Source organism: Panthera onca, chromosome B3, assembly GCF_046562875.1.
Source record: "Panthera onca isolate mPanOnc1 chromosome B3, mPanOnc1 haplotype 2, whole genome shotgun sequence".
Lineage (NCBI taxonomy): Eukaryota > Metazoa > Chordata > Mammalia > Carnivora > Felidae > Panthera > Panthera onca.
In genome coordinates, this window is record NC_138344.1 from 58,600,698 (window position 1) to 58,619,422 (window position 18,725).

Below are 18,725 nucleotides of genomic sequence, written 5' to 3' on the forward strand. Positions count from 1 at the left end.
TTATTAGCTTACTGTAGGGGGTTGAAGAAGGTAATAGAACTCCACATTTTCTACTCTAGTTATACTGTTCTCACTGTCTCTACTTTTACTTACATTATTATCACTTAGAGCACTCATTTCCCATTTCTGCCCATTAAAATGCAAATGATTTCCCAATTCAAGCTTTCCTTCACCACACATCCCCTATTTCAGTTTTCTCTAATCTTCTCTGAAATTCTAAATATTTATGAATATTACAAATGTAATGAAATTTAGCTCTCAATAGTAGAATATCTTGCTTCTGTTGTTTTATTCATTTTGAACTTGCCTAAATTTCAAGACTTTTATAACAAGAGCAATATCTTGTACATCCACATTCTACCCAGTGTCTAGTAGAGTGCTGTCATTGCAGAGTGTAAGTAAATATTTGATTGGGGGAGGGGGGAGTAGGCTTAGAGCTATTCCACTGTTGTTTCCTATCATCAGCAACTCTAGAGAAAGAACGTTGCAAGATATGTTGTATTTTCTAAGCTTACTAATAATCATCTGAATAGAGGGGTGGGGCTGAAAGAAAGAAGAAACCCTACAAAAGATTTTTCCCAGCTTTCCTAAGGCATTATTCAAGGCCCAGGGCTCACCCACCATGAAGAAAGTGACAGCATCAGAGATCTGCAGGAAATCTTTAGACTGCCCCACAGACAACCGAGCATCTTTGCATTGAAAGCAGATCAGTTTCCCATCTGGCTTACTGAATAGTTTCAGGTTCTCTCCATGCTCTGGGCACTGTGGATGGCCCTTGAGTAAGGGTAGCTTCTTAATCTTCTCTACCAGCTTCTCTAGCACAAGGTTGAATGTACAGTTGCTATATTGACATAGCATCTTACACTCAGGACAGAATGTTTCCTTTGTTTGCTGCTTCCAAAAGTTTTGGATACAAGCCTGGCAGAAGTTGTGGCCACAGCTTAGCATCAATGGATCACGGAACCAATCATTACACAGTGGGCAGTGTAGCTCCTTAGTAATATCTTGTATCTGCACTTGAGAGGGTATCTGGGTGATCAGATCATGCACTTCACCATAGTTGCCTGGGTCGATGTTGGAGGAGGGGCTGGAAGATACCTTTGGAAAAAAAAAAAAACAGCTAAAGTGAATTTATCTTTCTTGCTGCCCATTTCAGCACTCCAGGACAGTGGGCTCCATTCCTTTTTTTTTTTTTTTTTAATATTTATTTTTGAGAGATAGACAGAGTGTGAGTGGGGGAGGGGCAGAGAGAGAGAGGGAGACACAGAATCTGAAACAGGCTCCAGGCTTTGAGCTGTCTGCAGAGCGCAATGCAGGGATGGAACCCACTTGCTGAGCTGTGAGATCATCCCCTGAGCCTAAGTCAAACGCTTAACCAACTGAGCCACCCACGTACCCCTAGTGGGCTGTATTCCTAAAGGAGCTGAGAATTGGTGCAGCCAGAATAAAAGCACCAGCCTCCTCTTTGAAAGTGATCTGATAAATTCATTGTTTTCAAACATTATCATTTATTCCTACTCCCAGCTCTATTTAAAATATAATAGAGAACTAAGACAGAAAAATCAAGAGTATTCAACCAAAGAATGTTTCTACTTGTATACCCCTCCACCCACTTTCCCCATGTGTTGTTTAAAAGTTTTACTTTCAATTTCCATTCTACTAGTTACTTCCTTTTTGTTTTGTTTTGTTTTGTTTTTTACAAGTCATGTACAAAGAATTGGAAGGTCAATCAGATTCCTCAGTGACATAATATCATCAACCATAATATCATCCAGGCCTTTCCCCTCCTTTTTAAAGAACACATTATAGAAATAACATATATACAGAAAAATGCAGAATCATGCATAAAACTCAGTGACTTCTCACAAAATGAGCACATCTGTGTAATCATGGCCCTGATCAGGAAACAGAAAACTACCACCATTTCAGAAGTCCCCCAGAGGCCTGCTTCAAGTACTATCCCTCATCAACAACAAGGTTGACCCCTGTCTTGACTTCCAACACTATTCATTAGTTTTTCCTGTTTTTGAATTTTATACAAATTCAACCATGTACTATGTACTCTTTTGTTGTTGACTTCTTTTGTCAACCTTACATTTGTGAGATTTATACGTATTGTTCTATGTAATTGTAGTCCATCCATCCTCATGGCTGTATAGTACTACATTGCACGAATATACCATAATTTATTCCTCCATTCTACTATTGATAGACCTTTGGGTAGTTACCAGTTTGAGGCTATTATAAACAGTGATGCTGAGAACATTCCTGCTCATATGTAAATATACATATATATATATATGTATATATATATGTATATATATATATGTATATTTTTTCTTGTTATATACCTAAGAGTGGGAGTGGGTCATAGGATTGGCATACATTCACCTTAGTAGATACTGACACACTGTTTTCTAAGTGGCAGTATCGATTTACACGGCCACCAGTGCTGTGAAGACTTAGCATATTCACTTTAGCCATACTGGTGGGTATGTACCTGTATTACACTGTGGCTTTAATCTATATTTGCCTTATGACTATGGATATTGGGCCCATTTTCAAATGTTAATTGTCCATTTTCATCTCCCCTTTTGGTGAAGTGTGTATTTAGTGTCTTTTTTATTTATTCATAAGAGTTCTTCACATATTATAAATATGAGTTCCTCATTAGATACATATATCACACATATCTGTTTCCACTCTGTGGCTTGCCTTTTCACTTTCTTTCTTTCTTCTTAAAGGATTTTTTTTATTGTTTATTTATTTTGAGAGAAAGAGTACAAGTTAGGGAGGGACAGAGAGAGAGAGAGGGAGACAGAGAATCCCATGCAGGCTCCACACTGTCAGTGCAGTGCAAAGCCCAACGTGTGGTTTGATCCCACAAACCATGAGATCATGACCTGAGCCAAAACCAAGAGTTGGATGTTTAATCTACTGAGCCACCCAAGCACCCCACCTTTTCACTTTCTTAATGATATCTTTTAATGAGCAAAATTTCTTAATTTTTTAAAACTTAAGAAGTTTTTAAGCATAACATACAGAAAGCAGCATGAAATAAATGTATAGCATATTGATTTAATAGATGAAGAGCCATGAAAGGAGAACCTTGCCAGCTACCCCAGAAATCATCTATATACATACACTCTACCACCTATATGCCCCTCCCGATATTCCTGAGATGATTACTATCCTGAATTTTGTGTTAATCATTTCCTTTGTGGCCTATTTTGATGTTTATATGAGCAAAATTATATTTTATGTATTTATGACTTGCTTTCTTTGGTCAGCATAATTTTTGAGATTCATCTGTGTTGATACACAGAACTAAAGATCATTTGTTTTAACTTCTGTATAATATTCTATTGATGAAAATTTATTTACCCATTTTACTATTGATAGCCAATTGGACTGTTTTGGTGTTTTGCCATACAACCAATGCTACTATGAACATTCTTTCACATGTTTCCTAGTACACACGTGCAAGGATTTTTCTAGGTTATTTAATGTTAAACCAACCTTCTTTTCCTGCAACTAATCCATCTTGATCATGATATATTAATTATGTACTGCTAGATTTGGTTTGGTAATATTTTATTTAGGATTCAACCTCTATGTTCATGACTGAGATTGCTTTTCTTTTTTTTTTTCCCTAAAGCTATCCTTGTCTGGTTTTCTTATTTAAGTAATACTAACTGCATAAAATTAATTGGGGAGTGTGCCTTCTTTATCTCTTCTCTGAGACTGTGAAAAAATAATAGAATTATCTGTTCCTTGAGTAATTTGGTCAAACTCACCAGTATACCTTCTAGAATTGATGCTTTATTTTCTGATTTTGTATTATCTGGAAGTACTGATTTACTTCTTGAATAGTTATATGATCATTTAGATTTCCTAAAAGAAATGAGAATCAAACTGGCATTGGATTTCTCTTCTGCAACACTAAATGCAAATAATAGAAAATGTCCATAAAGTACTGAGAGGAAAATGTTTGGAACCTAAAATTTGAAGTCTACACAAACTTTTATTCAAATGTCAGGACAAAATAGGGCCGTTATTCCTGGAAGTGAAATTATTCCAATGGAATATACTCCCTATTCAGCCTTTCTTTAAAAAAAAAAAATGCTTAAAGATATACTCTTAAGTTCCATTTCTGGCAATACTGTGAACCATTTATCCTGGAAAACTCACCACTATAAAACACACAGAAATGCCAATTAAGATGTAACAGACATCCTTTGAAATGCATACCTGAGTGTACAAGAAAGTAAAGAGAAATTCCTAAGTCAAAAAAAAAGAATATAGAACAGAAAAGCATTGAGGTAGGTTAGAGTTACTAAGACTCAGGAAAACTCAGATTTAACAATCCTTAGACCTGCACCAACATAAGGAGTTGGACCTGAGACTTTTCAATAAAGTTTGGGGTATTTGAAGAACTACAATTTTGGTGAAGGAGTGGCAAAGAAAGACAATAAAGAATGCTAACTACCTTGATCTGGAGTCTGAGTGAAAAATAAGCCTGAATTGGTCCATCTTTGCCAATCTCTCAATTGATACTCAACTGACCTTTCTTTAGCTTCATTCTTCTGTGAGTATAAGTGACTTTAAATTTAGAGTCATTACAGAATTTTGTCAAGACTGAACACTTCAGCAATCTTCTGTTTTTCTACTGTTGCACTACAGATTTTTCAGCTGTTTGGTTTCTATACCACTAAATCCCATTTTCTTTATTATCATGCAAAAGTCCCTAATGTTTTTGGTCCACTGCTAGCTATTCCCTATGTTATAGCACAGTTATGGATTTATTCTTTGGTATATATACTTTATGAAAATTGTTTTAATGTTTATATATTTCTGAGAGAGAGAAACAGAGAGTGCGAGTCGGGGAGGGGCAGAGAGAGAGGAGGACAGAGGATCCGAAGCAGGCTTTGCACTGACAGTACAGAGCCCGATGCGGGGCTCCAACTCATGAACTGTGAGATCGTGACCTGAGCCAAGGTCAGACACTTAACTGACTGAGCCACCCAGGCACCCCATTTTATAAAATTAGGATTTTGACAAGGTGGACAAGTAGGTGCAGCCTGCCATTTTGAGCTGGTAGCCCAAAGTAATACATTAAAACATGTTTTTTAATTGGAATATAGTTGACATACATATTATATTAGGTTCAGGTATACAACATAGTGATTGAATATTTGTATACATTGTAAAGTGATCACGGTAAATCTGGCTACCATCTGTCACCATACAAAGTTGTTATATACTATTAACTGTATTTCCTGTGCTGTACATTGCATCCCCATATCTTATTTATTTTATAACTGGAAGTTTGTACCTTTTAATCCCTTTCCTCTATTTTACCCATCCCTTCATCTTTCTCCCCTCTGGCAACCACCAGATGATTTTCTGTATCTGTAAGTCTGTTTCTATTTTGTTTTGTTTGTTCGGGTTTTTTTTTTTTTTTCTCTTTTAAATTGTTTAGAGAGAAAGAGTGCACACAAATAGGGGAGAGCAGGGTAGAAGGAGACAGAGAGAACCTTAAGCAGGCTCCACACTTAGTGTGGCCGGAGACAGGGCTCAATCCCAGAACCCTGGGATCATGACCTGAGGTGAAATCAAGAGTTGGACTTTCAACCAACTGAGCCACCCAGGCACCCCTGTTTGTTCATTTAATTTTTTATATTCCACATATAAGTGAAATCATACAGTATTTGTCTTTCTCTGTCTGATTTTTTCATTTAGCATAATATCCTCTAAGTTCATTCATGTTGTCACAATATCTATAGATATAGATATAGATGATATAGATATAGATATAGATATAGATATAGATATAGATATAGATATAGATATAGATAGATATCACATCTTCTTTATCCATTAATCTATTAATGGACTCTTAAGTTGCTTCCATATCTTGGCTTTTGTAAGTAATGCTCCAATGAACATAAGAGTGAACATATCTTTTTAATAAAATTAATGTTTTTGCGGGGTGCCTGGGTTGCTCAGTCAGTTAAGCATCCGACTCTTGGTTTCAGCTCAGGTCATGATATCTGAGTTCATGGGTTTGGCCCCGCAGCAGGCTCCATGCTAACAGCACAAGGCCTGCTTAAGATTCTCTCTCTCCCTCTCTCTTTGCCCCTCCCCTGCTTGTGCATGCTCTCTCTCTCAAAAACAATAATAAATGTTTAATGTTTTTGTTTTGTTTGGGTAAATGCTCAAAAGTGGAATTGCTGGATCATGTGGTGTTTCTATTTTCAATATTTTGAAGAACCTCCATACTGGTGTTGCTGCACCAATTCACATTATCACCAGTAGCACATGAGGGTTTCCTTTTATCCACTTCTTCACCAACACTTGTTATTTCTTGTCTTTTTTGTACTAGTCATTCTGACAGGTGTGGAGTGATATCTCATTGAGGTTTTGATTTGGATTCCTCTGGTGATTAATGATATTGAGCATCTTTTTTTAAAATTTAATGTTTATTTATTTTTGAAGAGAGAGAGACAGAGCATGAGCAGGGAAGGGGCAGAGAGAGAGGGAGACACAGAATCCTAAGCAGGCTCCAGGCTCCAAGCTGTCAGCACAGAGCCTTATGCAGGGCTTAAACTCATGAACCGTGAGATCATGACCTGAGCCGAAGTCAGATGCCCAAACAACTGAGCCACCCAGGTGCCCCAGTGATATTGAGCATCTCTTCATGTGTCTGTAGTCCATCTGTATATCTTCTTTGGAAAAACGTCTATTCACCTTCTATGCCCATTTTTTAATTCGATTATTTGTTTTTTCTTTTTTTTCTGTTTGGTGTTGAGTTATATGAGTTCTTCATATATTTTGGATAGTAACCTCGTATCATTTGCAAATATCTTCTCCCATTTAACAGGTTTTTGTTTCATTTTGGTGATGGTTTCCTTCACTGTGAAGCTTTTTAGTTGGATATAGTCCCAATTGTTTATTTTTGCTTTTATTGCCCTTGCCTGAGAAGACAGATAAAAAAAACATATTGCTAAGACTGATGTTCAAGAGTTTACTGCCTATGTTTTGTTTGAGGAGTTTTATGATTTCAGGTATTACATTTAGGTCTTTAATCCATTTTGACTTTATCTGTGTATGGTATAGCCCAGTTTCAGTCTTTTGCATGTTAGCTGTCTAGTTTTCCTAGCACCATTTATTGAAGAGACTATCTTTTCTCCATTGTATATGCTTGCCTTCAATTAATCATCATAGATTAATTGACCATATATGCCAGGATTTATCTCTGGACTCTCTATGCTGTTCCATTGATCTATATGTCTATTTTCTGTGCCAGTATCATACTGTTTTGATTAATGTAGCTTTGTAGTATAGTTTGAAAACTGGGATTGTGATATCTCCAGCTTTGTTCTTTCTCAAGATTTCTTTGGCTATTCAGGATCTTTTGTAGTTCCATACAAATTTTAGGATTATTTGTTCTAGTTCTATAAAAAATGCTATTGGTATTTTGATAGATATTGCATTGAATTTATAGATTGCTTTGGGTAGTATGGATCTTTTAACAATATTAATTCTTTGAATTATGAGCACAATATATCTTTCCATTTGTGTCATCTTCAATTTCTTTCATCAGTGTCTTATAATTTTCAGAGGATAGGTATTTCACCTCCTTGGTTAAACTTATTCCTAGGTATTTTATATTTTATTCTTTTTGGTGCAGTTGTAAATGGGATTGTTTTCTAAATTTATCTTTCTGCTACTTCATTATTAGTATATAGAAACACAATCGATTTCTGTATATAATTTTGTAGCCTGTGACTTTACTGAATTCATTTATTAGTTCTCATAGTTTTTGGAGGGGTCTTTCGGGTTTTCTATGCATAGTATTATGTCATCTGCAAATAGACAGTTTTAGTTCTTCCTTATCAATTTGGATGCTTTTTCTTTCTTTTTCTTCTCTGATTGCTCTGGCTAGGACTTCTAGTACTATGTTGAATAAAAGTGGTCAGAGTGGGCATCCTTGTCTTTTTCCTGATCTTAGAGGAAAGCTTTCAGCTTTTCACCATTAAGTATGATGTTCAGTGGGGTTGTCATATGTGGCTTTATTATGTTGAGTTATGTTCCCTCAATACTTGTTTTGTTGAGAGTTTTTATGGGGAATGGATGTTGAATTTTGTCAAATGCTTTTTCTGCACTTGTTGAGATGATCAACAACTATCAGACAATAAAAGGAAATCAAAGGCATCAAAATTGGCAAAGAGAAGTCAAGCTTTCACTTTTTGTAGATGACATGATATTATACATGGAAAACCTGATAGACTCCACCAAAAGTCTGCTAGAACAGATACATGAATTCAGCAAAGTCGCAAGATACAAAATCAATGTACAGAAATCAATTGCATTCTTATACACTAATAATGAAACAACAGAAAGGAAGCAACAGAAAGACAAATATAGACAAATATAGAAACTGATCCCATTCACAATTGCCCGAGAATCATAAAATACCTAGGAATAAACCTAGCCAAAGATGTAAAAGATCTGTATGCTGAAAACTATAGAAAGCTTATGAAGGAAATTGAAGAAGATACAAAGAAATGGAAAAACATTCCGTGTTCATGGATTGGTAGAATAAATACTGTTAAAATGTCAATACTACCCAAAGCAATCTACACATTCAATGCAATCCCAACCAAAACTGCACCAGCATTCTTCTCGAAGCTAGAACAACCAATCCTAAAATTTGTATGGAACCACAAAAGACCCCAAATAGCCAAAGTAATATTGAAGAAGAAGACCAAAGTGGGAGGCATCACAATCCCAGACTTTAGCCTCTACTACAAAGCTGTAATCATCAAGACAGCATGGTATTGGCACAAAAACAGACACATAGACCAATGGAATAGAATAGAGACTCCAGAATTGGTCCCACAAAAGTATGGCCAACTAATCTTTGACAAAGCAGGAAAGAATATCCATTGGAAAAAAGACAGTCTCTTTAACAAATGGTCCTGGGAGAACTGGACAGCAACATGCAGAAGAATGAAACTAGACCACTTTCTTACACAAAATAGACCACTTTCTTACACCACTTTCATACACAAAAATAAACTCAAAATGGATGAAGGACCTGAATGTGAGACAGGAAACCATCAAAACCCTAGAGGAGAAGCAGGAAAAAACCTCTCTGACCTCAGCCACAGCAATTTCTTACTTGACACATCTCCAAAGGCAAGGGAATTAAAAGCAAGAATGAACTATTGGGACCTCATGAAGATAAAAAGCTTCTGCACTGCAAAGGAAACAATCAACAAAACTAAAAGGCAACCGACGGAATGGGAAAAGATATTTGCAAATGACATATGGGACAAAGGGCTAGTATCCAAAATCTATAAAGAACTCACCAAACTCCACACGTGAAAAACAAAGAATCCAGTGAAGAAATGGGCAGAAGATATGAATAGACACTTCTCTAAAGAAGACATCCATATGGCCAACAGGCACATGAAAAGATGCTCAATGTCACTCCTCATCAGGGAAATACAAATCAAAACCACACTGAGCTATCACCTCACACCAGTCAGAGTGGCCAAAATGAACAAATCAGGAGACTATAGATGCTGGAGAGGTTGTGGAGAAATGGGAACTCTCTTTCACTATTGGTAGGAATGCAAACTGGTGCAGCCTCTCTGGAAAATAGTGTGGAGGTTCCTCAAAAAATTAAAAATAGATCTACCCTATGACCCAGCAATAGCACTGCTAGGAATTTACCCAAGGGATACAGGAATGCTGATGCATAGGGGCACTTGTACCCCAATGTTTATAGCAGCACTTTCAACAATAGCCAAATTATGGAAAGAGCCTAAATGTCCATCAACTGATGAATGGATAAAGAAATTGTGGTTTATATACACAATGGAATACTACTTGGCAATGAGAAAGAGTGAAATATGGCCTTTTGTAGCAACGTGGATGGAACTGGAGAGTGTTATACTAAGTGAAATAAGTCATACAGAGAAAGACAGCTACCATGTATTTTCACTCTTGTGTGGATCCTGAGAAACTTAACAGAAGACCATGGGGGAGGAGAAGGGAAAAAAAAAAAGTTAGAGAGGGAGAGAGCCAAACCATAAGAGACTCTTAAAAACTGAGAATAAACTGAGGGTTGATGGGGGGTGGGAGAGAGGGGAGGGTGGGTGATGGGTATTGAGGAGGGCACCTGTTGGGATGAGCACAGGGTGTTGTATCGAAACCAATTTGACAATAAATTTCATATTAAAAAAAAGAAGATAAGGGAAAAGAGTAATGAAAAATGTTATAACAAATTCAAGTACTGATAAACAGTATTATAGTCTCCACTTCAATGTTACTAACACATCACAAATTATACTGATACATAGAATAAGAATTTCATCATAAGTTAGTGTCAAATAAGAATCAATGTACAAGTATGTGTCCATATAACATTTAATAAACTAGCTTACCTGCCCCTAAAAAAAAAAAGGGTAGAGAGAAAAGGCAACTTTCAAAAAGGAGTATGTTATTAAATGAGTTATTTACTATACTTCTTCCTAAGAGCACCAGGTGGGGGACAAGTGTTCTAAACTAGATCTAGGAAGTGGAATGTGGAGTTATTCTGTCCTCTTCCCCTTAAGGGCTGTAAAATGGTTATTGAATTTAAAAAACATGACTAAATGAAAACAAACCCCACACATACACCCCCCCCCAAAACAAAAACAAAAAAACCCCTAAATGTCCCAGATTATTCTGCAGAGTGAATGGAGCCCTGGAAGCAGCTCCCAACAACCAAATTAGTCTTTTACAGAGTCATCACAAGCATGCCTTGCTTTTAAACAAAAAAAAAAAATTTTTTTTGAAACAACAAAACAAAAACTAGTACTAACCACTTTTCTAACAATACACAATTACTCAAATTAACTAGTACTGAGAGGGGGAAAGGGACCATACCTATGGGCCTTGTCTCACACGAGTGCATGTGGGTAGGTGCAGGGCATTTGTCATTATTGCAAAAACGAATTTTAATTTTTGATCTTTAGTTTGATTTAACATTGCTTTTAGTACGATGCTTGACACCAGCTGCATGGAAAGGGCTCGGGAGATGTTCATAGCAGCACACACGTGTGGGTCTTCTTCGGTTCTGGAGGGTCCAGTGTAGCCAATATTGCTTCATCAAATACATTCTTTAGGCCTTTCTGTGTGAGTGCAGAACACTGCACATACTTGACTGCCTTCAGGTCACGGGCCAGCTTTTCAGCAGTCTCTGGAGTGGTAGGCTTCTGTTTGCTTTTGACAAGTTTCTCAATCGAAGAGGGGTCATCTCAGAGATCGCTTTGGGTCCCAACAAGCAAGAAAGGAGCCTTCGGACAGTGGTGAGTTATCTTAGGCACCCAATTCTCCTTCACATTTTCAAATGAGGATGGAGAGACCCCTGAAAAACAGACTAGAAATACATCTGTTTGTGGATAACTCATCGGTTGTAATCTGTCATAATCCTCTTGCCCTATAGTATCAAAAAGTCCGAGAGTATATGGCTCTCCACCAGTCATAACTGTGATTGCATAGTTGTCAAAAACAGTCGGTACATACTCTGATGGTAATTTGCTGTGTAGGATATCAGGAGACATGTTTTAGCAAAGGCACCATTGCCCACAACAACACACTTAATTGCATTGCTGAAACAGTTTTGTATCCACTTTAAATATTTCAAATTCAATTTTGTATCCACTTTAAATATTTCAGATTCAGTAATGACCTCTGCTTCTCCTCCAGGGTGTTGGCAGCACTCTCATTTATTGTATTCTTTAGCTCTGATTGGTTCTATCTATCTTTTATTTTCCATCTCTTTGTTGAAGTTCTAAGTTCATTGAACATCTTTATGACCATTACTTTGAACTCTTTATCACGTAGATTGCTTATCTCCTTTTTGTTTAGTTCTCTTTCTGAGGTTTTATCTTGTTCTTTCATTGGAACATATTTCTTTGTCTTCTCATTTTGTCTGTCTGTTATCAGCTATACTTCCTATTCTTGAAGGTAGTAGTCTTATATAGAAGTCATATTGTGGGGCCCAGAAATGCAGTCCCTCCTGGTCATCAGAACCAGGCACTGTAGGGGTATTTCCTGTGTAGGCTGCATGTGCCCTCCTGTTGCTTGGGCTGCAACTGCTTTGAGCATGCTGGTGAGTGTGGCTGGTCCTGGGTGTAGCTGGCTGCAAGGCCTGGCTGTAACCATTGCAGGTGTGTTGGTGGGCAGGTCTGGCCCCCCTGCCTCCCAGGACAGGAGTCACTTTTCAAGGCACCAGTCCCAGCTGAGGCTGCCTGCTTGCTGTGATGATTGAGGGTGCAGCCACTTGGGGGGAACACCTGGTGGGGCAGATTGGGCATTGTGGGTCTGCGGGGGGAACACAGGGACAGGCAATTTGTACTAGCAAGGTAGATGGAGAGTGTCAGAACTGGCACCTGCCAGCATCAAGCCAACTAGGCTGAAGGAGGGCAAGAAAAATGGTGCCTTCTGTGCTTCTTTTCCTGGACAAGGTTCCTACAGATCCTTGCCCTGTGAGCACACACCTAAAATTAATCAATAAATATCCTTCACTTATACGCTACATGATTTTCAAACAGCTATCTCTGTGCTGGGTCTTGGAGCAAGAGAGATTGTTTGTGGGCCCTTTAAGAGTGGAGTTTCAGTTTCCTATAACCCTCCAATTCTCCCAGAGTTAAGCCCCACTTACTTTCAAAGCCAGATGTTATGGGACTTCTCTCCCCAGTGCAGATTCACAGGGTGCCCGATATGGGACTTGAACCCCTCACTTCTCTGGAAGGACTTCAGTGCCCGTGTTATCCTTCTTCCTTGCAGGTCACCACACCAACGTTTGGTTTCCAACCAGACCGCATCACTTTCCCTCCTGCCCTTCTCAGTGTGGCTCTTTAATTATATCTTTGGCTGCTAGTCTCCAGGTCATTCTCTGAGAGAGTTGCTCTATATGTGCTTGCAGCCTTGATATGTCCATGGAAGTTGGTGGGCTCAGGATTTTCCTACTCTGTGATCTTCCCCTCCAATCCCAAAGTAATACATTAAATTTTTTTTAACATTCATTCATTTTTGAGAGACAGGGAGAGACAGAGTACAAGCTGAGGAGGGGCAGAGAGAAAGGGAGACACAGAATCCAAAGCAGGCTCCAGGCTCTGGGCTGTCAGCACAGAGCCTGATGCAGGGCTCAAACCCACAAACCACAAGGTCATGACCTGAGCCAAAGTTGGATGCCTAACCAACTGAGCCACCCAGGCAGCCCCAAAGTAATACATCTTAAATCACAGAATTTCAGACTTGTGTATGCAAAATTTCTTTTACATGTTGCTTTCCTGGCTCTGCTCTAATCATATCACCTACGTGACCACCTCTATGTATGACTATGTACCCAAAAGGAAGTTGTAAAAAACAAACAGGAAAAAAAAAAAAAGAAGTGAGAAGGTTAGGAAAGATTATTTTCCAAAAGAGAAGCAATTGTAGAGAAGCAACACATCATTTCTGAATGATTTCCATAATCCATTCTTTTTGTAATCAAGCAGACATCTCAAGCCAGCAAATCTACTCTTATTTGTTCTAGATAGACTTGGGTGTCCAAGTTGGAACTCAATGAACCGAGCAGGTGCTATAATTACCTAGTATTTCCCACCTTTCATTTTGAGAAGAGTACTCAGGAAAAAAATTCTTTTTTTCTCTGTAGTTCTAAACACTTTTGGGATTTTGGTTTTGGGACTCAGTAGAGGCTCTAGATAAGACTTTGAGAACATCAATCAGTATGGGGTACCTGAGTGGCTCAATTGGTTAAGTGTCCAGCTTTAGCTGGGTCATGATCTCACAGTTCATGAGTTCAAGCCCTGCATTGGGCTCTCTGAGGTCAGCGTGGAGCCTGCTTTGGATCTTCTGTCTCCCTCTCTCTCTGCCCCTCCCCTGCACGCTCTCTCTCTCTCTCTCTCTCAAAAAATAAGTAAACATTAAAAAAAAATCAGTGAAACAGGAGTAGTCAGGAAAAGGATTAAACTGGAAAAGGAGCCCAACCCTTTCTATTGATTGAAATGGTCACCATCACACACTTTTCTACAGAGTAACGTTGCAATGAGCCCTTAGCAGCTGCTAGATTCATTTTATTTTCTCACCTACACCAAATACGCTTAATCCCCAACTTTTAATTTTAAGTACTAAATTGAGTTTAGTACTTAAAATTGAAAAAATTGAATTCAGGACTGACGTCACTAAGTTCTCCAGGGAGAACTCCACAAACAACTATTGAACTTGCAAAACTGTTCAAGCCCCACATCCGGCTCTGTGCTGACAGCTTGCTCAGAGCCTGGAGCCTGTTTCAGATTCTGTGTCTCCTCCTTTCTCTGCCCCTCCCACACTCATGCTCTGTCTCTGTGTCTCAAAAATAAATAAATGTTAAAAACAATTTTTAAAAATATTTTGGAACTAGATGGAGGCAATAGTTACAGAATATTGTGAATATGCTAAATGTCACTCACTGAATTGTACACTTTCAAATGGTTAATTTTGTCATGTAAATTTTTCCTCAATTTAAAAAAATTGAAGCCATAACTGATTCCAGAGCCAAAATTTTTATACTGAACAGTATCCTATCTTGTTGAATGCTATATTATAACTACTATTTCATGTGTAACCACCAGAAATGCCTTCGATCTCAATTCCTAAGAGTCTGATGAGGTAAGTATTCAATGCTAGCTCTGTCCTGATGCCCATACTTGCTAGGGCATTAAAATGCGTAAACTGGAGAGAGGCTCTGCCCATAAGCTGCTCACATCTGGGTCTCCACTAACATTTATAGGTGAGGATAAAGTACAACTAGAAGCCCCTGGCCCATTCTTCTTTTCACTTCTCAGGGAACCCCTTACCCTGTCCCGTATACCTCATAATCACATGTGTGGAGAGCCCAGTCCACACAACCAAGCTTCATACACACACACACACACACACACACACACACACACACACACACACCCCAACACACAGGTGCCCTTTGGGCACACAGCTGCCTTTGGGAGCTATGGAGGCCCTAGAGGTGGGCTCAGAATCTTTTGGGCAGAGAATTTTGGAGTCCTGGATACATGGTATGTGATTCAAAGTAGGAGAGGGCATAAGCTCCTTAGTCTCATGGGGTCCTTGTCTTGTGAAGAGGAACATTACTGGAGAAGGCTCAGACTAGGAGCCTCAAAGTAAGGCCCAGGAAAGGACCAGTATTGCCCAGGTCTAGGTGGGTACTGTTTTTCTGTTCCATTCCACTCATCTGTATCCTATCTCACCAGCCATGGGTTGGGCCTGTCTGTGCAAGGAGGGGCTATAGTTTCATCTCACAGGCCACATCTTTACCAGAATTGAATTCCTGGGGTCTCAGGTGCCCATTGGGGCTTGTCTGACTAACTGTGGGAGGACATAGTTATAACTATTGACTGCTCAGATTTCAGAATTCTGGGCTCTGCTTCCTATGAAGTTTTCTACCAGAAGTCCTAAAATGACCTTGCCGACCCCAGACTTTCAAATACAAGCACCCATTGCTCCCAGCATGTACCATGGCCAGCTCTGTGTATTCTTACTCTTTCCTAAATAAATGCTAAAGCTGAAAGTCTATGATTCAGGACAATTAAAATGGGGACTGAGATGAGACCTCCTCAACGTAGGATGATAATGTGCATGATGAAGATAAGAATGTTTTAGGGGAACATAATGGATGGGTCCCTGGCACTTGACTAGGGGGTTGGTCAAGGGAAACATCTAGGATCTCTAAGATGGGACTTGAAAGATTATACCTTAGACAGACAAAAGTGGGGAAGATTATTATGGGAGAAAAAAATGTTAAATGTGTATAAACTATTTTTCAACTTGTATATTATGTCCTCTGAAGGATGAAAAACTTAAATATAGACAGAAGATTTTATCTGAGGCAGAATCCCTGAGGATTGGCCCATGGGTTACATCTTATGCTCTTGAAAGGGAAACTAGAATTCAGAACTTGCTGTGATACTCAAGTTAGTGGTAGAATCAAGGGAATCCAAAGAATTCTAGAACCAGAGTTCTCTCCATCTGCTGTACACCCCCTCGAAAATTTGAGTATCCAGAACTGCTTTCTCATTTTTAGCCCCCCCCCCCTTCCCAGTTAGAAGTTTGTATTTACTTTTATCTGTGGATTTAGTTTCACTCATATTCATATCTATTCTTGTCAGGGGAACATGGGTAAAAATTATTTAACTCATCATCAAATTCCATTCATTGATGACTCTTTCTGTTGCTCTCTTCCCATACCTATATTTTCACCTCTTTCGGTCCAAGTGCTTTGGCTTATGTTCCTAGGCCTTTGTTCCCTAGTTTCACACTCCACCTATGTTCCCTATCCCTGACACTTGATCTCTCCAAACTTGGATCTTGCCTGCTTGGATCTAATATAACCATTTTCTCTTTGAATATTAGCTCTCCACCATTCTCTCCAGTCTCTTTTTCTGAAACTTCTATCAGACAAACATTGGAGCTTCTTACTCAGCCTCCATTCCTCTTAATTTCCTTTTCTTACTTTCCAACGACATTTTCTAGCTCTCTGTGCTTTGCTCTGGACATTTTCTCCCATTCTTTTTTATAGGTGCTGTTTATTTTTTGTTTCTTTAAACATCTTTGAATAAGGTGAGTTTTTCTAAAATCAGCTATTATATGAAATTTGCAAGAGGATGGGGACAGGACCATATTTGAGGCTATTTTCTTTATGAAACAATGTGCATATGAGTTTGTATAGCCCTCACTTTCCCCCACGATCAGCACTGCAGAGTTGCTTACAATGCAGTCTGTCCCCTCCACTCTTCCTCACCAACAGACTGCTTTCCATATATATGGCTTATTTGTCCTTGTTCAATTTCACCTTCCTATATTTCCAGTTCTGGTGGCAAAAGGGTATTTAAAAGCTCCTGCTTTAGCCTGCTTGCCTGTTCTCATTGTTCCCTACAAGTGCTGGTGGATCTTGGCACTTCCTTTGGAGAGCTGTATCACTCTTGTTTTGTACAAAATCTACATTCCTAAGCATCCATTATCACATGCTTGGTAACAAAGTCAGTGAACAACCACAAGCCAAATTGCCTCTGAAAAAGGAAGCAAAAACTTTGGCTCCTGGAAAAGTTATTGCTAAAAAAATACCAAAACTTCAAAGCACCTGAGGCTGTGTCTGTACCTGTGCCACAACCAGAGCCAGAACATGAGCCTGTTAAAGAAGAAAAACAGGGGCGCCTGGGTGGCTCAGTCGGTTGAGCGTCCGACTTCAGCTCAGGTCACGATCTCGCGGTCCGCGGGTTCGAGCCCCACGTCGGGCTCTGGGCTGATGGCTCGGAGCCTGGAGCTTGCTTCCGATTCTGTGTCTCCCTCTCTCTCTGCCCCTCCCCTGTTCATACTGTGTCTCTCTCTGTCTCAAAAATAAATAAACGTTAAAAAAAATAAAAAAAAAAAAAGAAGAAGAAGAAAAACTTTCTCCGGAGCCTATTTTGGCTGCTACTCCATCTCCAAGCCCAATGGAAACGTCTGGATGTGCTCCTGCAGAAGAATATCTGTGTCAGGCTCTCACTGATGTAATTCTTACAGTGAATGATGTGGATGCAGAAGATGGAGCTGATCCAAACCTTTGTAGTGAATATGTGAAAGATATTTATGCTTATCTGAGACAACTTGAGGAAGAGCAAGCAGTAAGACCAAAATACCTACTGGGTCGTGAAGTCACTGGAAACATGAGAACCATCCTAATTGACTGGCTAGTGCAGGTTCAAATAAATTCAGGTTACTGCAGGAGACCATGTACATGACTGTTCCCCTTGTTGATCGGCTCATGCAGAATAATTGTGTACCCAAGAAGATGATGTAGCTGGTTGGTGTCACTGCCAGGTTTATTGCAAGTAAATAGGAAGAAATGTATTCTCCAGAAATTGGTAACTTTGCCTTTGTGACTGACAACTCTTACACCAAGCACCAAATCAGACAGATGGAAATGAAGATTCTAAGATCTTTACATTTTGGTCTGGGCTGCCCTCTACCCCTGCATTTCCTTCAGAGAGCATCTAAGATTGGAGAGGTTGGTATTGAGCAACATACTTTGGCCAAATACCTGATGGAACTAACTATGCTGGATTACGATATGGTGCACTTTCCTCCTTCTCAGATTGCAGCAGGAACTTTTTGCCTGGCACTAAAAATTCTCGACAATGGTGAATGGACACCAACTTGACAGCATTACCTGTCATACACTGAAGAATTCCTTCTAAATATTATGCAACACCTGGCTAAGAATATAGTCATGGTGAATCGTGGGCTTACAAAGCACATGACTATCAAGAACAAGTATGCCACATCTAAGCATGCTAAGATCAGCACTCTAGCACAACTAAATTCTGCACTAGTTCAAGATTTAGCCAAGGCTGTGACAAAGGTTTAACTTGTAAACATGAGTTGGAGTACTATAATAACTACAAATAAAATTGGCACCATGTGCCATCTGTACATATTGTATGTTACATTTATTTACTTTTAATAAAGTTTGTGGTCCTTTTTATTTCTTATACCTTAACTCATTTGAATGTGGCTACTTCCTTCTCAAAGGTAACCAAAAAAGGTGTGTTAAAGATATGATGGGGAATATAAAAAGTGCTTTCAGTTTATTGGGACCCAGCACATATATATAATTGTTACTTGTGTGG

The 18,725-nt window shown here is 38.9% G+C and overlaps 1 protein-coding gene and 2 pseudogenes across 5 annotated transcripts in view; 1 reads left to right on the forward strand and 2 right to left on the reverse strand.

The window, feature by feature from the left end:
- The window catches only part of TRIM69 (tripartite motif containing 69), a 38,825-nt gene that overhangs the window by 11,859 nt on the left and 8,241 nt on the right, over positions 1-18,725 (reverse strand). For 3 of the 5 annotated variants that reach the window (XM_060618683.3, XM_060618682.3, XM_060618684.3), the window contains exon 2: positions 622-1,098. In XM_060618683.3, the coding sequence (XP_060474666.3) occupies positions 622-1,098 (477 nt within the window). Of the gene's footprint in view, positions 1-621; positions 1,099-18,725 lie in introns of those variants that run through there. The other 2 variants (XM_060618685.3, XM_060618686.2) reach the window with 2 other exon arrangements.
- LOC132668459 (cell division control protein 42 homolog pseudogene) lies at positions 11,091-12,374 on the reverse strand (annotated as a pseudogene).
- On the forward strand, positions 17,481-18,445 carry LOC132669175 (G2/mitotic-specific cyclin-B1 pseudogene; annotated as a pseudogene).